This window comes from Corvus kubaryi, unplaced genomic scaffold (assembly GCF_017639235.1).
Source record: "Corvus kubaryi isolate FWS band 111438036 unplaced genomic scaffold, C.kubaryi_AGA036_p1.0 37398, whole genome shotgun sequence".
Classification (NCBI taxonomy): domain Eukaryota; kingdom Metazoa; phylum Chordata; class Aves; order Passeriformes; family Corvidae; genus Corvus; species Corvus kubaryi.
In genome coordinates this window covers 55,591,065-55,610,303 of record NW_024581137.1, presented here as the reverse complement: position 1 = coordinate 55,610,303, position 19,239 = coordinate 55,591,065, and the positions used below count along the sequence as shown (strand labels likewise).

The window sequence follows — 19,239 nt, the reverse complement described above, 5'->3', positions numbered from 1 at the left end:
CCCTGCCAATGGCAGGAGATTGGAAATAGATGATCTTTAAAGTCCCTTCCAACACAAAGCTTTCAATGATTCTGATAGCAGCAAATCACTATTTGTTTATTTTGATTTGGGTATTTTTGTTTATTTCTTCACTAGTGAAATAATTATTGTACCTCTTTAATCTTTTATTTATTCTTTAGTGCTCATAAGCTAAAGCAGCCAACATGGCACAGTCCTATTACACACCAAATGGAAAGACAGTGTTGTTTGTCTTCACAGTTTTGGACGTCAAAGCATATAAAAGTAAGCCAAGCTCTTTGCAAAGTGTAGACTAAGGAAAAAATTGTGAATCTCACATTTTCTGCACCACTAACTCTTAAGTTACCTCAAGCTTATCAAAACAAACTATTTACTGTGGGTGAGTTCTGCAACTGCTCTGGCTCAGAGACTCTTTAAGGCAAAAAGGGTTAATTTGGAGTCAATGGAGGCAGTGGGAAAACAGCAGGTAAAGTTGGAAAGATATTCTAGAAAGTGGTCCCAAGGTCCTGGTACTCTGCTTCATTTCTAAGTATAATTTGGAAGAGTTCACTTGCAGGTGAGGGCCTGCTTTGCCTGCCATAAAAAAGAACATTCCTTTCCCTAAATGGCAGCATCAAGTGAAGAGTGGAAAAGCAGAAATTGGCTCAGTCTTACAGGTGGGCACATGAAGAATGGTGCAGAAAATTAAATTGCATTACATGGCAAATTAAAAATGAAGAATCATGAACAGTTCGTATGTTAGCACAACTGATTTTGTTTATTTTTAAACCACCCCAAAATCCAATCATGCTCTATGTACATAGGCAATACACGGGATAGCACACCAAATGTAGACAAGAAAGATAAAATATATTCTGTTTTATTTTGCTGGTGATTTTCCTTTTTATTCCTTTTTTTCATTGTACATCTGCTCAATTTGATGAAATGATCCAACCCATACAGATTCCTATGCCAATCCTACCTCAACTCCCAGTCCCACACTGTCTCTCAGAGAGGAGAATCCATCCCATTACCTCTGGGGGGTTTTTCTGAATGCTGGAATGTGCTGATTTTCTGTCAGTTCTTCTGGGCCTCATTTCTTATGGAAAACTGTTTAGTGCAGAACAAGTATATCAGCATGGATCTGCTTTGACTATATTCTATAGTTAGTAGGTAAGACCAGGTAATGCTTTGGGTTACTCAGGAAATCATAAGTAGCACACACACACACAAATGAAAACAGAAAATAATCTTCCACGTCGTTTAGAGTGTTAAATTTCTTTCTCGTTTCCAGTGTCATTTATTTCTCTAAGTACTGCTCCAATTCTTTCCACGTGTCTTTATGCTCTTATTTTCTTACAAAACAGTATACTAGGCTTTCTGTATAAAACATATATATAAACATTTATATATATATATATATATATAAAAACAAAGCAACCACCCCCAAAATGGACTTCCAGGTATGTATGTATTTGTCCCTCATTAGAAAATATACTGTGTGTACATCTATTTGTGGTCCCTGAATGCCACAGTGCTGGCAATTAGAATGGGGTCAGAGAGAAAGGGGACTTCTTTGCTCCTTGTTTGCCTTTAAATCACACAGATAAATTACAAAAGGTATACAAAAGCAGAGTAGCCACGGGAACAATCAGATCCTGTTTACACATTGGCACCACGTTGTTCTTGTCATTGTTATTACTACTCTCCAATTTGACTTCTAGCTATTACTTCCCAGGAATTAATATATCTATATATCTTTTGTCACGTGTATTCTCCCCTCACAATCAGCTGGATGCAGGTTGAGGGAGAATGAAACACTAGAAATTCTGAAAGATCCTGTGACTCTGGAAATTCTTACCCTGCTTTTCTGGCCCTCTTTCTCAAAGATGATCAATCATTTAGGAAATGATGGTTAATTCTATGTAACAACTAATTTTTAATAGCCTTTTCTTCCAAAAGGAGCTTTTGGACACTGATTTGAGATTGGTTTTTTCCCCATTTGTTGCTGGCATTAGATTCCAGCCTTGCATTTTTGTATAAATACTGTTTTCTCAGGTGTAAGGCCCCCCGTTATTGGTACAGATGGTTCTCTGTCCTCTATTCTTTCAGGAAACAGACTGCTCTTTTGAACTACTTATCATTACTGAGTGATGTGGTTGGAGAACCCCCCACACTAAATACACCTCAAAATTGGGTGGTAGCAAGAGAGGGGTTAAACTTCAGCCCAATTTATTTAGGTCACGACTTCTTGACCTGAAGACTCTGTAATTGAAAAACCCCAGATATAAAAAATGTTATGAAGATATGGGGGCAAAAAAAAAAGGAAAACTGTATTGAATTAAAAAAACAAGGTACTGCTTGCTGGTTTGCAAAGAGTCTATAACACTGATAAAATCTTTGGAAACCAATGTGCTGCTTTTTTTTTTGCCTTTTTTTTTTTTCCACTCTCCATGCCCTTCTTTATTTTGGCTTCATTTCAACCCGGGAGTTCATATCATCCCCTTCCAGGTCATACTCTTCTACTTGGCCACTGGTCCACACCTTCATGCGGTCGGTGAGGTCACTGGTTCTGGGTGCCAGGATGAAGTCGTAAATCAGGGCAGCACTTGCTCCTCCAATGATTGGGCCAACCCAGAAGATCTGAAATACAGGTCCAAGTTATTGCATCAAGTATTTCTGGCATTTGAAGATCCTCTGAGGATTCTCACCATGAAATTTACAGCCTATCCACCTGAATGTTTTCTTAACCACATAGCATAAAACCAGGAATTTCTCACCATGAATTGGTGATAGACCCAGAGGTGAATAACTGTGACTATGTTGCCAAGTTGTGATGTTTAAAATCAGTCTTTTACGGCTAAAACATCTCTGCTACTCCAGATAGAGTGGGCAGGGGAGCATAATTTCTAAAACAACAGGCCATTAGATGCTATTTTCCAGTTAACTTCCAGTAAAAGGTGAATTTGAAAGTAATAGTCATCTAATACTAGATGCTGCTTAGCTGGTGATATTGCTGTAATTGAACTGGCCTAACCACTTAAGAAAATTGAAGTTTAGAAGCAGAAGTAATAAAAGGGTTTTAGTAGACAGATTGATTTTGTTAGAAATAACAGATGATATTGAAGGCTTTGCATGGCCAAAGTGCTACCGAGTCTGAAAACTCTTTCTTTTATTCAGCAATATCAGTAGTTTAACACAAATTATTACCTCTATCTTCTTCTGTCTCTACAAAGGATAATAATTTTCCTGTTAAATTCTGAAAACACCAGCTCCTCACTTAGTTACGTCTCCTTTGTGGCCTAATAATAATGTTCAAGTGGGAGATACTGCCAAAATTTCCCCAGTGTCCTCCGTTTTTATTTTACTCTTTAAATTAAAATGGAATCCATATCCAAAATTTTCACAACCCCATTGTATTACCATTAAATTTCCACCTGTGCCTATGCAACTGGCTGCCAAAATTGAGAGTAGGAGAGCTGGAACAAGCCTCATTTTATACATATTCAAGAACACATGCTCAATTACAACTTTTATTTCAGCATTTATTGAGCTTTGGTGAAATAAGTAAATTTTTGTGAAGTTCCTCATTTTAACCACATTTAAATACAGGGAATAATCTAAAATTTATAGTGTTTCCAGAGCCCTTATCCTTGCAAACACATAAGCAGACACTCAGCTTTAAGACAATGAACACTTTATTAGCTCTTAAATATTGGATGATCCATTTCAGTTTATAAACCTGCTTAAGAATCTTTCTAAGTTGGGTTTTGCCAGATTAAGCAGTAGCACTTCACAAACTTAAATTAAATAATAAATTCACAATACAGGATTCTGTGTAATAAGGATTAAAGTTTTAAAATGTTTGAAATAAAGAAATATAAAGGGGAATAACCAAAGAAAATCTACTGTATTACTTTGAGCACAGAGACTGCATGAGCCTGAGGACTTTCTGTTTGCCTGAGGCTGGTCAGGACTGAAAGGAGAATATTCTCTGTTAAATGAAATGGAAACACCAACTCACTGACTTGACCCGAATGATAAGTGTTCAAACGTTTCTGATCTTGTAGGTTATGTGTATTCAGAGCCTCTTGTAAGCTAAACAAATTTACTCAACTTACCCAGTGATTTTCAAAGTTGTTGGCGATGAGCGCTGAGCCGAAAGATCTGGCTGGGTTAATTCCACAGCCGGTGTAATCAATCTAGGAGGTGGAAAGAGGACCAGAGGTGAGGCACTGATGAAGCTTCCCCATCATCTCCCTGCTTTCACTGGCCCACCCTGAGTTGGGGCATGGCAGATACAAACTGTGAGGGCTAAAACTTACAGCAAGAAGATGTCCCAAGGCAACGGAGAGACCAATGGCCAAAGGTGCCGATCCCGAGACGTCGTTCCTTCTCCGGTCTGTGGTGGCCAGGACACACAGCACCAGCTGGAAGGTGGCAATGATTTCAATACCCAGCCCTTGGCCTGCATTGATTCCCTCTGAAAGCTGCATGGAGACAAGAAGGAAAATGTCACTTCATATTTCTACCTGACTTCGACCAGTGTAACAAAGTTCTGCAGTCTATTTCCTCAATAGAAAAACATAGACCTGCACATCTATTTCCCCCCTGGGGTTCCTTTTGCTTAACGGGGGAAAAAAAAAGGAAGAAAGAGAAAAAAATTGAATAAAAATTAGCTTTGAAAAACTCCCTGCTGTACTCAAGCCTAGGCATAAGCAGCTTTTTTTGGTGATCCAAAGTGAACACTCAGCCACTGGACACAATGAGAGTGTAATTGATCTACGTGTGAGAAACAAATGAGCCAGAGAGTTGCCTTCAGCAGAATTTACTTCTTCAGAAGTGAACTGTGGTGCCTTAGGACAGTCACTCATTGTTTCCACATTAATATTAAGATAGTAATATTCCACTTATACTGTGAATTAATTGCCTGAAAAAATGCCTCTAATGCCACATGAAATATCCTGACATGTCCACGGAGTTCATGTGGGACTGGTAGATGTGAAAGAAGACCAAAAGTACCTAAAACATCTCTAGGTACACAATATTTAGGCATTGTGTCTCTAATTTGCACAGATAATGGATGTAGTCAGTGGAGATGACATCCATTCATAGGATGAAATGTAGGTGATCATTTGAAAGCTGTTTTGGTTTTTTTTAAAAGATCTCATTTGACTACAAGGAGCTTAGACACCTAACTCACAGGTAAACTACTTTTTGGTGTCTTAGACTCAAACTAAATCTCATTCGACTTCTTTGACGTACATAAAAAAAAGCCCCAGTTAAGGAATCCCAAGGGGCTGATGGGAGGAGTGCTTCAATTTCTTACTGAAGTAAAGTAGATTATCTAGAAAAACTCAAACTGTCAGATGTAAATATTCTAATGGTATTATTAGTCATGAAATCAGCAGAGTTTCTTGTAAATGCTGTAGAACATATTGAAACCATGGTGATTCACATAAATGGACATTACAGAGCAGAAATGCTGACATATTTCAGGAGTACTGCTAAAAACTTGTGCCTAGCAAGAAACCATGGAGCTAAACCATTTGATGTTATAACAAGTTTTGGGTTCTGCTTTTGATTGCTGTATTCAGCGATGTCTCCGTTAAGTCAAGGCAAGTCTGTTACTGAGCTGAATAACTTGACGTTAAGTAGAAATAACTCACTTCCATGGATGGGATGAAACATGAGCTTGGCCACAAGCCAAAGAACTGAGAATGTGACTCAGAGTAGGGAGCAAACTCTGCAAAACTTTTTTTCATTTGTGCTATCGGTAGGTTATCACACCTGTCAGAGCCCCTGCATTAAAAATTGCTGGGTCATACATGGCAAAAAACACAATTCCATGTTATTCTGACCTGTCCAGAACAATGAAACTATGGGAAATCCTGCTATTAATCTGATTTTGTGGTTTATGCCCTAATTTCCCCAAAGCTAATATTTTAATAACCTTAAAACGTAACGATGGTTAACTGAACAATTTCACTTTCCACGTGTGCTATTCACATTTCTTGTTTCTTCTCTGTAACAAAGTAGCATGATATCTGATTCCAAAGCACTGAAAAAAAGTCATGAGTCTTTAGTTGACATAAATCTGATTTCTAAATCCTGCTTATCTGAAACACTAATAATGTATTTTTATATCCAGTTCTTTAATATGCAGGAGTGGTATCCTCTGAGTTGGAAGCAGTTTATCCACAAATAGAAGGGAATTCTGGTTGAAAGGATGGGTATTTTGGTTCCTTCAGCATCCATAGAGTAGAAACTGAAATCCATTAATGAACCTTCATCATTATTAGGACTTACATGTGAGAAGTATGAGTCTGAAATAAATACATCCATATGAGATGCACTGAAAGTTGCATGATCCAGATCTTCGTGCTTGATATCTCTGAATTAATATTATATTGCTTTTGTAAGTTTCAAAAATAAACACATTTTTTTTCACTGTAGAGACAGTGGGATTTGTCGCTCTCAACAAATTAGGCTTCCGATGCATTTCCTTTATATCAAAAACAAATTAAGAATCTGAAGTACACACTCTCTGGAAAACCCTCTTACATTTGGAAGGCCAACTGGCCAAACTTAAAAGCTAGGTGTCTTAGCAAATGAGTGACTGATGTGCACATGCCCAAAAGCAGGTAAGAAGAAACCAAATTCTTTTCTATATAATCCAGCTCCAGAGAACACAGAGCTGAGGTCTGACGCATCAATGTTAGCATTTGACAAAGCCTTGACATTTTAAAAGATTAAACACTGGCCAACCATTACGCTTTCCCTTCACTTGAAGGGCTTCTACGAAAAGGCAAAAGACAATAAGAACAAAATTATTCTTTAAAAACCTGTGATAATCCTTATCTTCAAGGGGCGGAAGTCATATTCTTCCTTTCCCTCCAGGAAAAACACATCCTACAGCTGACGTGACTTGAGATCATTCTCCCTGCTAATCAACACTTATTGATGGGCTGTGTGGAATCAAAGAAAACCTGGAAATATCATAGGAAACCTTTTGCTTTCCTCTAGCTGGGTAATTTTACTCAGCCTGCCAGGAACATTAAGATTCCGCGGTGAGAGCAAGGACTCTGGGCCGTGTTCCAAAATGGGACAAACCCAGGCAAACCTTGGACGTCCTGCCTTGCTGTGGCCTTTGGATCTGCAGTGTGTAAGTGCAGGATAACAGAGTATTTATTTGCCTCCTTATCAGAGCTAAATTATCACTGCAGCAGCAGCCTGGGTCATCCATGGTACACACAGAATAACACCCAGTGTTCACCATCCCAGCCACACTCCAGAAAAAGCCTTAGAAAGGGAGTAGGAAGGTACATTCCCTTGTGTCAAGTTAAAATGTACATGTATACATGCATATTTATACTCATGTAATCCTTATTCAGAGAGGATTAGCAAGTGTTACCCAGAGAACATTTTACACCTTTTGAATCTAATGGTTAAAGCTCTTGACAGAAGCAGGGAGACACAACCAACATGAGTTTGTTGTCCTTTCCTTATAGTATTTTCTGTATGCGATTCGGGTTTCTTAAGGAAAGCTTTTCTTGAATATTTTGTAGAATACCAGGCTCCAGAAGCTTCAGGGTTGTCAAAGCTTAACCTGAATCTAGCAGGAAGCACTACCACTCATTAGAGACCTGACTGAAAATCAACAGCTGGTCTTAACATCTGGCATTCTGCTACTGAGAATATCCAGAACTCAAGGTGACCAGTATCTCTGGTTCCTAAATAAACAGAATAATGCCTTGAAACAAGACACAGCCACCTCTACTGCAGTGTTGGGGTGAAGGGGGCCCTTTCCAGTGACCTATACCCACACTGCAATGCCTTTTTTCCCTGCACTGGTACCTCTTACCAGTTGTCACAGGGTATGTGGGCTGAAACTGCATTGCTCTTGATGTATCTGCTCAGAAATCTTTGACATCTTCTCATGTCAGTCCAATAATCCTCATTAAGGTAACAGAAAAAATGTCAGAGGGCAGAGAACATCAGAGTCACTCCCTGAGCTTTTCATGCTTCAGACTTGGGAGACTTGAGAGGATTCAGTGCTTTGAGGAGCCAAACATACTCTAAGGGACTAAATGAAACACACAAGCCCATATTCATCTCCAAGAGAGTCTGCACAGACTTCTTTTCCTTTTTTGTTCACAAGAATAATTTCACTAAACTTCATTTCTAAGTCAGTGTTTTGACAGAAGAAGCACCAGAAACACACACAAGAAATGGGCTGAATCACTGGCAAGATGTGAGAGCTATCTGTGGACACATTTATCTGATCAGCTGAATCAATCTTGGCTGCATTAGCTTGCAGTGAGTAATTCCCCTTCGACTATCACAACTCCCAGACAAGAAGCAGAAGCCTACATGTAGACACCCCAAGGGAGGTCTAGCCTTCTGTGAGCTGAATTCCACCATTTTCAACCTTCACAATCCCATGATTAATATTTTCCCCCCAGTTCACTGTGAATCTGAACAAAGTCATGGAATAAAAATCAACTGGGATTCAGTAAAAGTACAGAAATCACATCTTATCCAGAAAACTCCTGAGATGCAGCTGAATGGAACCTAAGGAAGCACTAAAGGCACAGTGACTCACGAGACATTTGAATGAGGAGTGTTAAACCTCAAAAAGCATTATCTAGACATGAACATGAGAGCAATTAGTAGAGAGGACCACCTGTTTTTGTCTTAGGAAATGGGCAGTGGCCACATCGCTTCCAGCTCTCCATAACATCAGACAGGACATGGGAACTAAGGAATTTGTTTCCCAGAAATGCCCTTAACTGCCATGTTTAGCTGACTGACTCCCACAGCAATAATTTGGGAAAATTAATGGTACGTTTTCTTTCCTTTTGATTTTTTTTTTTAATTATACCTTTTTTTTGGGACAGGATATTTATGAGTTGTCCGCCTTCAGATGAGAAATGGGGACAGGAAATTAAACTGGCCCAAGGTAAACCCCACTGTGTACTTCTCTAGAAGCTTCATATTTTTCTCATTACAAGTGAAAGTATATCAAGTTCAAACCTGTTTCCCGTTACATGGATAAGACACTTTGTTATGCAAGGTGGTTTCACCACGTGACGCTGAGCTCCATCTCATCCAACAAACCCTTAGCTCTGGATTGGGGCTTCCAGGGCCCAGCTTCCTTTAATAGAACAGGGATTAGCTTCTCATTGTTCCAGAAAAAAGAGAGGCCTCTGGAATTGCAGAAGTCTGTTTTCTAGCAGGGGAATGTCAGCTTTCCCCATTCTTACGAAACACCAGTGCAAGCCCTGCTGGCTGGTGTGGTTTTGAGGAGAAAATTTAAGCCACGGCACTTTTAATGGCTGGGACTTCTCTTCCTTGCATATCCTGACCATTCTACCTAAGTTATTACCTTTTCTCTGCCATGGCAGGCATTTTCTTAAAATTAGCATTTTATTCAAGTAAATTCTTGCTGTTTTACAGCATTTTCTTCTTATAGCTTAAAATTTCCCTTGACTTTCCTTCTTTTACTGAAGAAGGAAAACTCTTCACAATAGTTTAGATGGTTCATTCTCTCTTATTCATCCCCTCTCGTGAAATATTAATCATTCCTCTTCATGCCAACTAGCTATCATTTAAGTGTTTAGCTGGCAAAGTTCTTTAATGGGATATTCTACAAACGTAATCTCAGAAATTCATCTCCCTACTCCCCTCCAAACCACATCCCACTGCCTTGCCTGTCATTTTGTTTGACTTTTCTCACTCTTTCATCTCCAACTTGGTCATGAAAAGAACTTGATGACTTCCCTATTGATAACATATCTTTATTCTCCTTGAAGTCTATGCCACATCTCCATAGCTATAAACCTTCCCTTGACTGATAGTCAGAGTTGATTCAGAGACTTTGTCCCCAGCTGTTTATCTACAGTTAGTCACTTCTAGCCTTGCTATTTAACGGTATCACTCTGCAATGGATGTTTCTATACCCATTATTTGAGTGCTAGGGATTCAGGGAGTACAAAAGTCTCATTTCTTTAGTAAGGAGAGACAGGAAAAGATCTAAAAAGTTTCACTTAAAATTATACGACAGGAGCACTCAGAAGCTGCTTATGAATTAGCTTTGGATCGTATCCTACATCAACAATGGAAGCATTCAGCAGAACCTGGGGACAAAACATATTGTCCTCTGCTAGATTATCCTTCCTATAAATACAACCTTAAGAGCTCTAAAGGGGACTCATTCAATTCCCAAAGCAGAAATCATATTTTCCGTTCTTTGCACAGCAGACACCCTCCAGGAACAAGGCTAAGCTCTCTCCTCCCACCCTCTCTGCAGGCTGAGGAGAAATTATCCAGGGTTTTATGTCACAGTGCCATGGAGAGAAAGAGAGAATGATTATTGTGTTAAACCAGAACACATAAAATTTGTATGTCAAACGAAGACAGGCAGTAAAACTCAGTTCCTCTACAGGACTTGTATTTAGCACAGCTGGTCAGAGACAGACAATTCTTTTATTTACACTTTTACTTTTTGATGTGCCTCTGGGAAAGTTGCTTTGGGGAATTTTTTTTTTTTTGGTTAAATGTTGCTGCTGAGAAACAAACAACTTCTATTCAGAGGATGAGGAATTGTGAGGTTCTGTATTTTTTTTCTTTGCCCAGCCAAACCCAAGCAAATAGTTAATTTTCTGTAACAGTTGAAGCACTCATTTATACCACAGAGCTGTTTATTATCTCCTGTATTACCAGCCCAGTAGGAGATAGTGTTTCAGTGGGGAATTTTGGGAATATCTGAAATTTGAGCCTAATAGGATCTTCCTTTCTATGTTGTTACTGGAATAACAACTGGATTTGCACAAACCTCACAGTACGGTTGTTGGCAATTTCACCCAGACAATATTCATTTTCTATTTCTAGAAAAAACTATGAAGTTTTCAGACTTCCAGAGTCTGAGTCAGTTCATACAGTCAGTCTTGTGCACAGCATTGAAGACTTGGCATTTCCATGGAGTTAAAAACCAGCTCTGAGCCTGTGCAATGCATTTCAGGAATTGGGGGAACAATTCCAGCTCCTTCATTTCTCCACCTTGTTCATCAAGCAAGAAGTCCTAACAAAGGAAGGAAAAGGGGCCAAACCTGACCTTACCCATTCCAAATAGAGTCACCAGTGCCTTCAGGAGGAGTTGTGTGTGTATATGTGGAAGGAAACGTGCCACAGTTCTGCTCTGAAAGCATTCATTGACTCCACTTGGCACAGAATTAGTGCCGAGATCCTGGAAAAGTTTAGTTTTAGGGACACCTCCCAGTGGTTCCTAGAGAGGGGATGCACAGGACTCGTCCAGGGAAGCACACAGACGATTTCTTTACTCCTTTCTAGTCTATGAGTTATGCCTTGCAGAGCTCTTAGGCCATGTTTTCGCCCTCCTGCTGTTTATAGTTTCCTGCAGGATGCCTGTCAGGCCCTGTATATTTGATTTAACAGGTTGTTGTTGTGCCTCAGCCTCAGATCTCCTCAGCTTCAATGAAGCTGCAGCAGTCAAACGCCAGCGCCGGCTCTGGATGCCAGGAAAATCAGCACTTTCCCATCAGGTTACACATTAAAAAATACCCAGGGCTGCAAAATGCTCCCAGCCAGGCCAGGAAAACCTCCAGGAGACAATTGTGGTACCAGGTAAAGACCTCTCTGTTGTTGAATTCTCTCGATTAAGCTGGAGAATGGACAAATAAGCAAAAATGTACTACTGCCCTAAAGAAAACAGGCAATTTCCTTTGGAGACAAACAGGAAATTTTTCAAGGGCTGTCTTTTCTTCCTTTAGTACTTGTGATGTGCTTTGCTATCCTTGCTTTAAAAATGCTTCTCTTAAAAATATCTGTACAGCCCAAATAGTGGTATTTTTTAGGATTCTCTTATTAAAGAAATGTATTCTTGACTCCCTAAAGGTTCACATTATCTGGTAAAACCTGTGAGCCCTGCTACAAAAAATTTACATGTTTTTTTTCTTACAATTTCACAGATTTAACCAGAATTGATCCACAATATTCATTCTCTTGTTGTGAAAATTACCATTTGTTCTTAGGCTGTGGTTCTTTCCATGCCAGATCTTGGTTTTGAACCAACACCTACTAATAGATATTTTTTAAAGCTTTCCAATTGATTTAAATTAAAAATTGAAATTTGGGCTTATCTCATCTGAAGACTCTTTCTGTCCATCTGTCTCTGATGTGTGAGTGTGTTTGGGGGTGTACACAGACATACACACCAAACAACTAAATATATTTGGTATAGGTCATCCAGTGCTATGGAAAGGAAACCAATTTTAACTATTTATTCACAACTCAGGAAGGGTGGTGGCAAAATGAATTTTACTTATAATTGGTACTTAATCCTGCTTAGTTTGACAGAAGAGAAAAAAATCATTCTCTGAAAATCCCAACATGATTCCACTTGCATTGCAGTATTACCTAATCTACCAAATTAATAGTGGTTTTAGATGTATGGCAACTCATTGTTTTAAACCCCCCTGTGCACCCCTTTCAGGAATTTCTACCATTTCTAAGTAGAAATAAATGAAGAGAACCTTTAGTTTGAGGCCTGCAGATCATTTTCCAGATAGTCATCATTGGATCCACTGGCACAAAACCCACTCTGATCTCCTCTGTTCTAGCACAAAAGGACTGGACTGCAGGAGGATGAGCACCAAGGGCCTCTCCTTGTGCCAGAAATGGCCTTGCTGCTGCATCCCTCCATGCTCCCTGCCAAAATCCCGGGATACGGCTCTATTATCAGAGAGGCGCTAAGCAAATCTTTGTAGAAATGGAAATCAGCTAATAAGCTCTGAGATCTGAGATAAGGATTAAAGCCACAGCCCCAAATTCTCTGGGGGATGGGTGATAACCATCAGGTTTATGTCTCAGCCCAGATGTTTCTGCTGTCACTGTGTGAACTCATTAGAAACAGGCCAAGACCGTGGCCAGTTTTGAGCAGGTGCCTTTCCTGTGTCCCACCTGCCCTGCCTGGGGCCTTTCAATACAATGCTGGCAAGCTTTAAAAGCCCTCTGCTGCAAAAGCTGACAGTGAACAATGAGCTATTGTTGGGACAGTCTTTGTTAAGAAATAAAAATCCCAGATTAATGTCATGTACCGGAACCATTTTGCTCATTTTCAAAATGCAGCAGCTTCTGATCCCTTGTGAAAGTTCGAGTGCTCAAGCCCACAGATGTCCCAGCAGAGGCAAGATTGGCTGCAGAAGCCTAAACTGGATCAAAAACAGGCAGGGTAAAGGGCAGAGACAGGAAGAATGAAGCTCCTCACTGTCCTAGACTTGAGAAAGGCACAGTATAAAATCTGCATTGAAAGAAAGAAAAGGCATCCAAGGATTTTTCAATAAGCCCTAAAGGTCAGGAACTCAGCTGCATGTCTTGTCCATCCAGCAGCACCTCTGGAACTGCAATTTTCCACAGTGACTCAGAGGAAAAGCAGCATCACTTACTCAATTGTCCCCTCACACTGTCAAGCTCTCAGTTTATTTTGGATGTTCTTCCAACTCAAGCCGGCTTTGTTTAATTGGAGGTTGGAGAACAGGCTCGTAGGGCGCGGGCACAAGGAGACAAGGAAATCACAAGGCAAACACTGACTCATCCAGGGTAACCAGGCAAGTCCTGCTCACCATGGTGAGAAGACCACTGGTGTGGACCAAATGTGGGGAGGGTGGTGACTCCCATCGGGAATCCCCTCTGAGATAAGTTTCTAAAGGATGGGAAACATCCAAAGGGGAATATCAGGATAAAAACTTCAGTGCTGACCCACAAACACCATTGAAAGGTGTGACAGGTCTCAACTACATGAAAGGGAATTCCCCGTGCTGGTGCAACATTATGTTTGCACTGGAAGTGCATACTGGAAATTTGTTGGGAGAAAATTCACCAGCACTGATGTCCTAGAGATAAGATCATCTGCAGAAGATAAGGATCCATATATCTTATCATATTCTATACTCCACTCTCCTCGAGGCAAGAGATTGTTCATCTTCCCCAAGTAGCAGAATAAGGCTGGAGCTGGGGACATGTAGGCAGTGAAGGAAAAAAATTAAAATCTTCAGCACTGAGGTTCCAAGTTGCTCTGTTGCTGCTGGATCACAGTCCAGCTGAGTGGGAGTAGCTATGGAAAGAGGACTCATTCCCATCCCTGGAAGTGTCCAAGGCCAGGTTGGAGGAGGCTTGAAGCAACCTGGTCTTGTGGAAGGTGTCCCTGCCTATGGCGGGGGGTGGAACTGGGTGATCTTTAAGGTGTTTTCCAACCCAAACCATCCCATGATTATGGTTCTGTGGTGTGATTTTGGAGAGGTTGGAAGTTGCCTCAAAGCAGCAGATACTGCCCTGGTATGAAGAATCAAAGAGAGTGAAGGCCTCCTTTTTCCCTGTCCTTGAGAAATCTGGAGCTGGACACTGCGTGTTTATCCCCAAAGGACATTGCCCCCCTGTGTGCACCAATTCTGCCACGGCTGATCCCGATTAGGGAAGCCCCACAGAGCAGCAGTGGCAGAGACACAACCCGTCATAGCCGAAACCCGAAGGGTGTTCCAGCAACAAGTAACTTTCCATACTCCAGGAATAGTATCCATGTGAATATTCACCTGTCTTAAAATGACCTCCGAATCCACTGACCACAGATCTCTTCTGGCTTTTCCAGAAAGCTCTTTAGTTGCACAAACAACATTTATCAGTCCACTGGGTGTTTTCTAAACCCAAGCCCTCCTATTTGTTATTCTTGATTGTTTTTCTTTTCCCTTTATCTACCCGAGCAACGTTACCTTTAGGTCTGTTTTTCTTGCCTACAATTTTTGATCCACTTACAACTTTTAAAATAATATCTTTCATCATGAACTCGAAGACAGAGTTTTCAAATAGTTTCCAAATTATAGCCCCGAGACTTAGGGGACACATTTCCTGACACTCTCATCAGTATGCCAAAATACAGATACTATGAAATCATGAAAATTGTGAAGCAGTGTCTGGATTTGTCACAAAATTCTAATTATTTACACATATCTATATCTATCTTTAGCTCAGGTTATTTTATATAGATAGATAGAGAGAGAGAGAGATAGATAGATAGATAGATAAAGATATAGATATAAAATAACCTGAGCTAAAGAAATTTTCCCAGCATGTTTTTAAAAGTTTGGTAAAAGTTCTCCAGATAAACATTGTTTAACAGCAAATAATGTGTTACCTTACAGCACAGAAGCCTCCTCCCACCCCTCTTTCCTGCTCCAGCTCTTTGTTGGTCATTAACTGCCTGTGCTGAGTAGTTTGTTCCATTATCCAAGCTCCAGATCTGTCTTCACCAGACAATAGCCAGCTCTGCTGGCAGATGAGTGCATTTTGAATCTGGTATTCTCTATTCTTACGGCTTTACCTAATGGAAATTTGTAACATGTAGTAATCCAACTTCCAAAAAAAGATACAAGATGATGTAAGGAAAAATATTTAAATTTTTAGAAGAGCAAACACACTGCATACTCTTCTTCCAGCTTCTCCAATTCTCAAAGTTTTTACTTTGGAACCCACACCACTACTAAAATACATTGGAAGTTAAGTGTCTTTAAAGGATTCAGTAATCTAAATACATCTCTGAGTGTTGTCAAAATGTCTTACTCAGGACCAGCCAAAGTAACTAAAAATATATCTGTTGACTTAAGCAACGTTTGGATCAAAATCCTAATGTGTGACTGGTTTGCTTGTCTTAGTGTAAACCAGACCTTAATGCTGAACATGTTAAAGGAGCATCCTGCATTTTCAGTCTCCCTTCTTTCTCCTCAGCCTTTTACTGTCCATGGCTGGGTGCTGTGCCTCATGTGCTTGTGTTTCCTTTTTTCCCTTTGGGCAATGAGAAAGACACGGATTTATCCCACTGAATTTTGGATACTTAGCAGAGGCTCCCAAGCCTGGAGCCTCAGCCAGGCAAAGAGGAGCTGGGTGTCTCTGGGGGCAACTCAACAGATCTAGAGGTTGAAGTGCCTCTCTTCATCTCTCACTCTCTGCAGGTTAGAGAGGAGCCAATGGAAATGGGTTCTCAGCTTGGTCCCTCAGTGTAGAACCTGCAGCCAGGCAGGATAAATCCAAGTTCAGGCATGCAACCCCACCCAGTATCCACTGGGAACACTGGATGGCCACTCACTCCATTACACTGCCTCCACCACATTTTCCTGTAAAAGACACCTCTCTAAGAGCACAGCAGGGTCAGAACAGAGGACAAAGCCCCACACATCCAGACCTTCTTCCCACCCTTGTCAAAAAAGCAGCACTCTCTTTCTTTCTATTCCTTTTCTTAGCAGGGAATCCATACCTCGTTATCCACAAGAAGGGCCAGAAGACAGCACAGCTGGCAGGGATGCCAGCTCCGAGCCTCCCCTCCTTGTCCTCAGGTTAAAAACCATAACATAAAAGCAACCCTGTGGTTTCTCCTTGTCAGCTCTTTGCTGAAAGAGGCACCTTGGTGCTGAGCTGTGGTTTCAGGATGTGCCCCATCGAGATGGACTCTGCACAAGCACAACCCCTCTGCTGCTGCTCCCCCCTGCCTTGGGCTCAGACCCAGCTCCCCCTCGACTCTCCCCTCCCCAGGCACTCCAGGCTTGTCACTGGGAAATGAATGGATTTGCTTGCTTTTCCTTTCCTCTCTAGCTCTTTCTTGCAAGGGAGAAGAACAGCTGCTGCCCTCCCTGTCCCCAGGGGGGTCTCCCCACTGCACCTCGGGCCAGAACATTTATAGCTGGATGTGAAAGAGAAAAGAAACAAAATTCTGAATATTTTCCAATGACAGACAGTGAGACCAGAGCTTTTAGAAACTATATTCCCTGTTATTCCACTGCACAGAAATTGCAGATCGATTTGTAAAATTTATATGATGGAGACTTAACCCTGCCTGCTTTTGCCTTTGTAGCTTGGGGAGCTACTGACCGAGGGGCAAAAGGACCTTCACCCCCCTTCATACATGACCAATTTTAGGGCTTTTGGTTAGGGGAAGGAACCAGTCATCAGGATTTTATGGAAGCAAAAGGGAAAAAGCAACCTTAAGTGCTACCAAAACCAGACCTCCCGTGTTTAATGGCAGTTGGACCTCTCGAGGAAACCACTTGGGCGGACACCCTGTCCCATGCGGTTGAGCTGTTCCCTCTGTCAGTGGTTTCAGAGGAAAAGATCATGTATCACACTTGCAGCCAGAGCCTTCTGGAGTCAATAAAATTATTTGCTCCTCTTCCCCAAAATGTTTTGAGTCAAGCCATTAAAATTTCCAAAGTGCTGGCAGGATGGAATAGCTTCAGGCACCAGGAGAAAGGGAGGTGAGCAGCCAACTCACAGAGTGCCATGAGGGTGGATGATACTGAGCTGCCCAGGAATCACCTTAATATCAGATTTTATTCTGTTTTGAAAATCTGACTCATGTTCTGAAAATACTGTAATGTCAAATAACAGTATACAAAACCATATTGCTAATTTGCCTAAATTATTTCAGAAGAGATGTTGCATTTGCAGCTTTATGTCCCAAATACCCTTGTGACTTCAAATGGGCAGGAGATTTCAAATTAGATCAATTCACAAACTGCAGTCAGGAATATTCTGCAAGAAAGGGGCCACAGAAAATACGTGAAATACTTGTTCTTAAGAGATCAGGTTGAATAAGTGACCAGAAGGAATTTCCATTTACAGCACTGTGTGTCCTTTAGTGGCTGTAGCACTGCCTCAGACAGTGGGATGGTTTCAAGTTTAAAAGTGTATTTATCCTTTTTTTTCTCCTATTATGCTGCAACAACAACAGCAAAATGACATTTTGAGGAGGAGGAGTTGTGGCCAGGCAGTTTTTAGGCAGCATGATGTGAACATGATGTGGCTGGGAGAGAGCTGGAACCTGCACCCCAGTTACCTGTAGCTGCCTCACATCTTCCTCCAGTTTCCACCTGAGAATTCAGGATTTGTCCAGTTTTTGCCCAGAAATGCACAGAAAGGGCCACTGGGATTCTGTCAGGCAGGATCTGAGCACTCTGCCTAATGCAACAGGTGCTGCTTACACCTTTGGGGATGGGATTTCTCTTGCTACACATCTCTCTCTGCTCCCATGGGTTTTCATCGCAGCCATCACCAGGATACACAAACCATTAATTAAGTAGTGAAAACGAACCACACTCACAGAAGCCAAAACAACACTGGTATATGCACGTTAATCAGCATGGCACCTTAGAGACCCTCAGAACCATGAAAGGTCATGAAACTGCCAGTGTTAAACTGGTGTCAAATCCACCTTTCAGCAGCTTGGATATACAAAACTGAACATAAGCAAAACTCATCACGACCAGAACATCCTAAAGCTCCAAAACAGGGGTGGGGAGGAAGGACCATCCCTGTGACATCCTGGTTATCAGTCAGGACTGGATTCTCTGCTACAATAAACAGCCAGCTGCCCAAGGTCACCAACAGCACACCCACATCTTTAGTAGATTACAGGTGCTACATTTCTACTAAAAAAAAAAAAAAAAAAAGCAATAGAAAGGAGGAATTAAAAGTTTCTACTTACAGCATTAAGCCCCAGGGAGTTTCCTGGGAGAGAGGAGGTGACTCCCGAGAGAATGGCTGTGGCCACCACTGCCCCCAGGCACTGGGCGAGGATGTACATGAGTGCCTTGAAGATGCTGATCTGGCAGCTGAGCAGCAGCCCCAGGGTGACAGCCGGGTTCAGGTGTGCCCCGCTGATGTGGCCCACGCTCTGCGCCATGGTAGCGATGGATAACCCAAAAGCCAGCGACACCTTCACGTTGTCCTGAGACCTCGTTGATGTTTTGTTGGCCACCACGGGGAAGTTGAAGCCCAGAGCTGAGCCAATGCTGATAAAAATAAAAAGGCTCATGGCCAGGAACTCAGCCACCACTGCCCTCCAGAACATTTTCTTTTTGAATTCACTAGCCATCTTCCCTCTTTCTCTCTTTCTCTCCCCTCCTCACTTTCCCTTCTCCCTCTCTTCCTTCCTTTGCCTGATATTTTTCCTTTGAGGTCTGAAGAGAAATCTGGAGGAAAAATACAGTCCTTGGATTATTTATAGGGCTTTGGGTGGTCTGTAGGAGGGAAGGGGTGTTGCACAAAAGGAGGAAAGAACATCTACATAGATGCTGACTGCTAGATTGATGTAAGACACTGTTTGCCTGCCAAAGTTTTTTCTTCCTTTTTTTTTTTTTCCCCTCCCTTAACAGCGTTCGATCTCTGCCGCCGTTTTTA

The 19,239-nt window shown here is 41.3% G+C and overlaps 1 protein-coding gene across 1 annotated transcript; it reads right to left on the bottom strand.

Moving 5' to 3' along the window:
• Positions 1-752: 752 nt before the first annotated feature.
• Positions 753-19,122, bottom strand: AQP1 (aquaporin 1 (Colton blood group)). The gene is made up of 4 exons (XM_042043461.1): positions 18,545-19,122; positions 4,323-4,487; positions 4,119-4,199; positions 753-2,640 (listed from the first exon to the last, which is right to left on the bottom strand). The coding sequence occupies exons 1-4, from the start codon at positions 18,932-18,934 to the stop codon at positions 2,461-2,463; spliced, it is 816 nt and encodes a 271-aa protein (XP_041899395.1). The 5' UTR covers positions 18,935-19,122; the 3' UTR covers positions 753-2,460.
• Between the last annotated feature and the right edge of the window lie 117 nt (positions 19,123-19,239).

Excerpts from the sequence above, each read along its gene's own strand:
- AQP1 (XM_042043461.1), bottom strand. The coding sequence starts at position 18,934 with ATGGCTAGTGAATTCAAAAAGAAAATGTTCTGGAGGGCAGTGGTGGCT. Across the intron at positions 4,488-18,544 it reads ACTCCCTGGGGCTTAATGCT|CTTTCAGAGGGAATCAATGC; the intron begins GTAAGTAGAAAC and ends GTCTCCATGCAG. Across the intron at positions 4,200-4,322 it reads CCTTGGGACATCTTCTTGCT|ATTGATTACACCGGCTGTGG; the intron begins GTAAGTTTTAGC and ends TCCACCTCCTAG.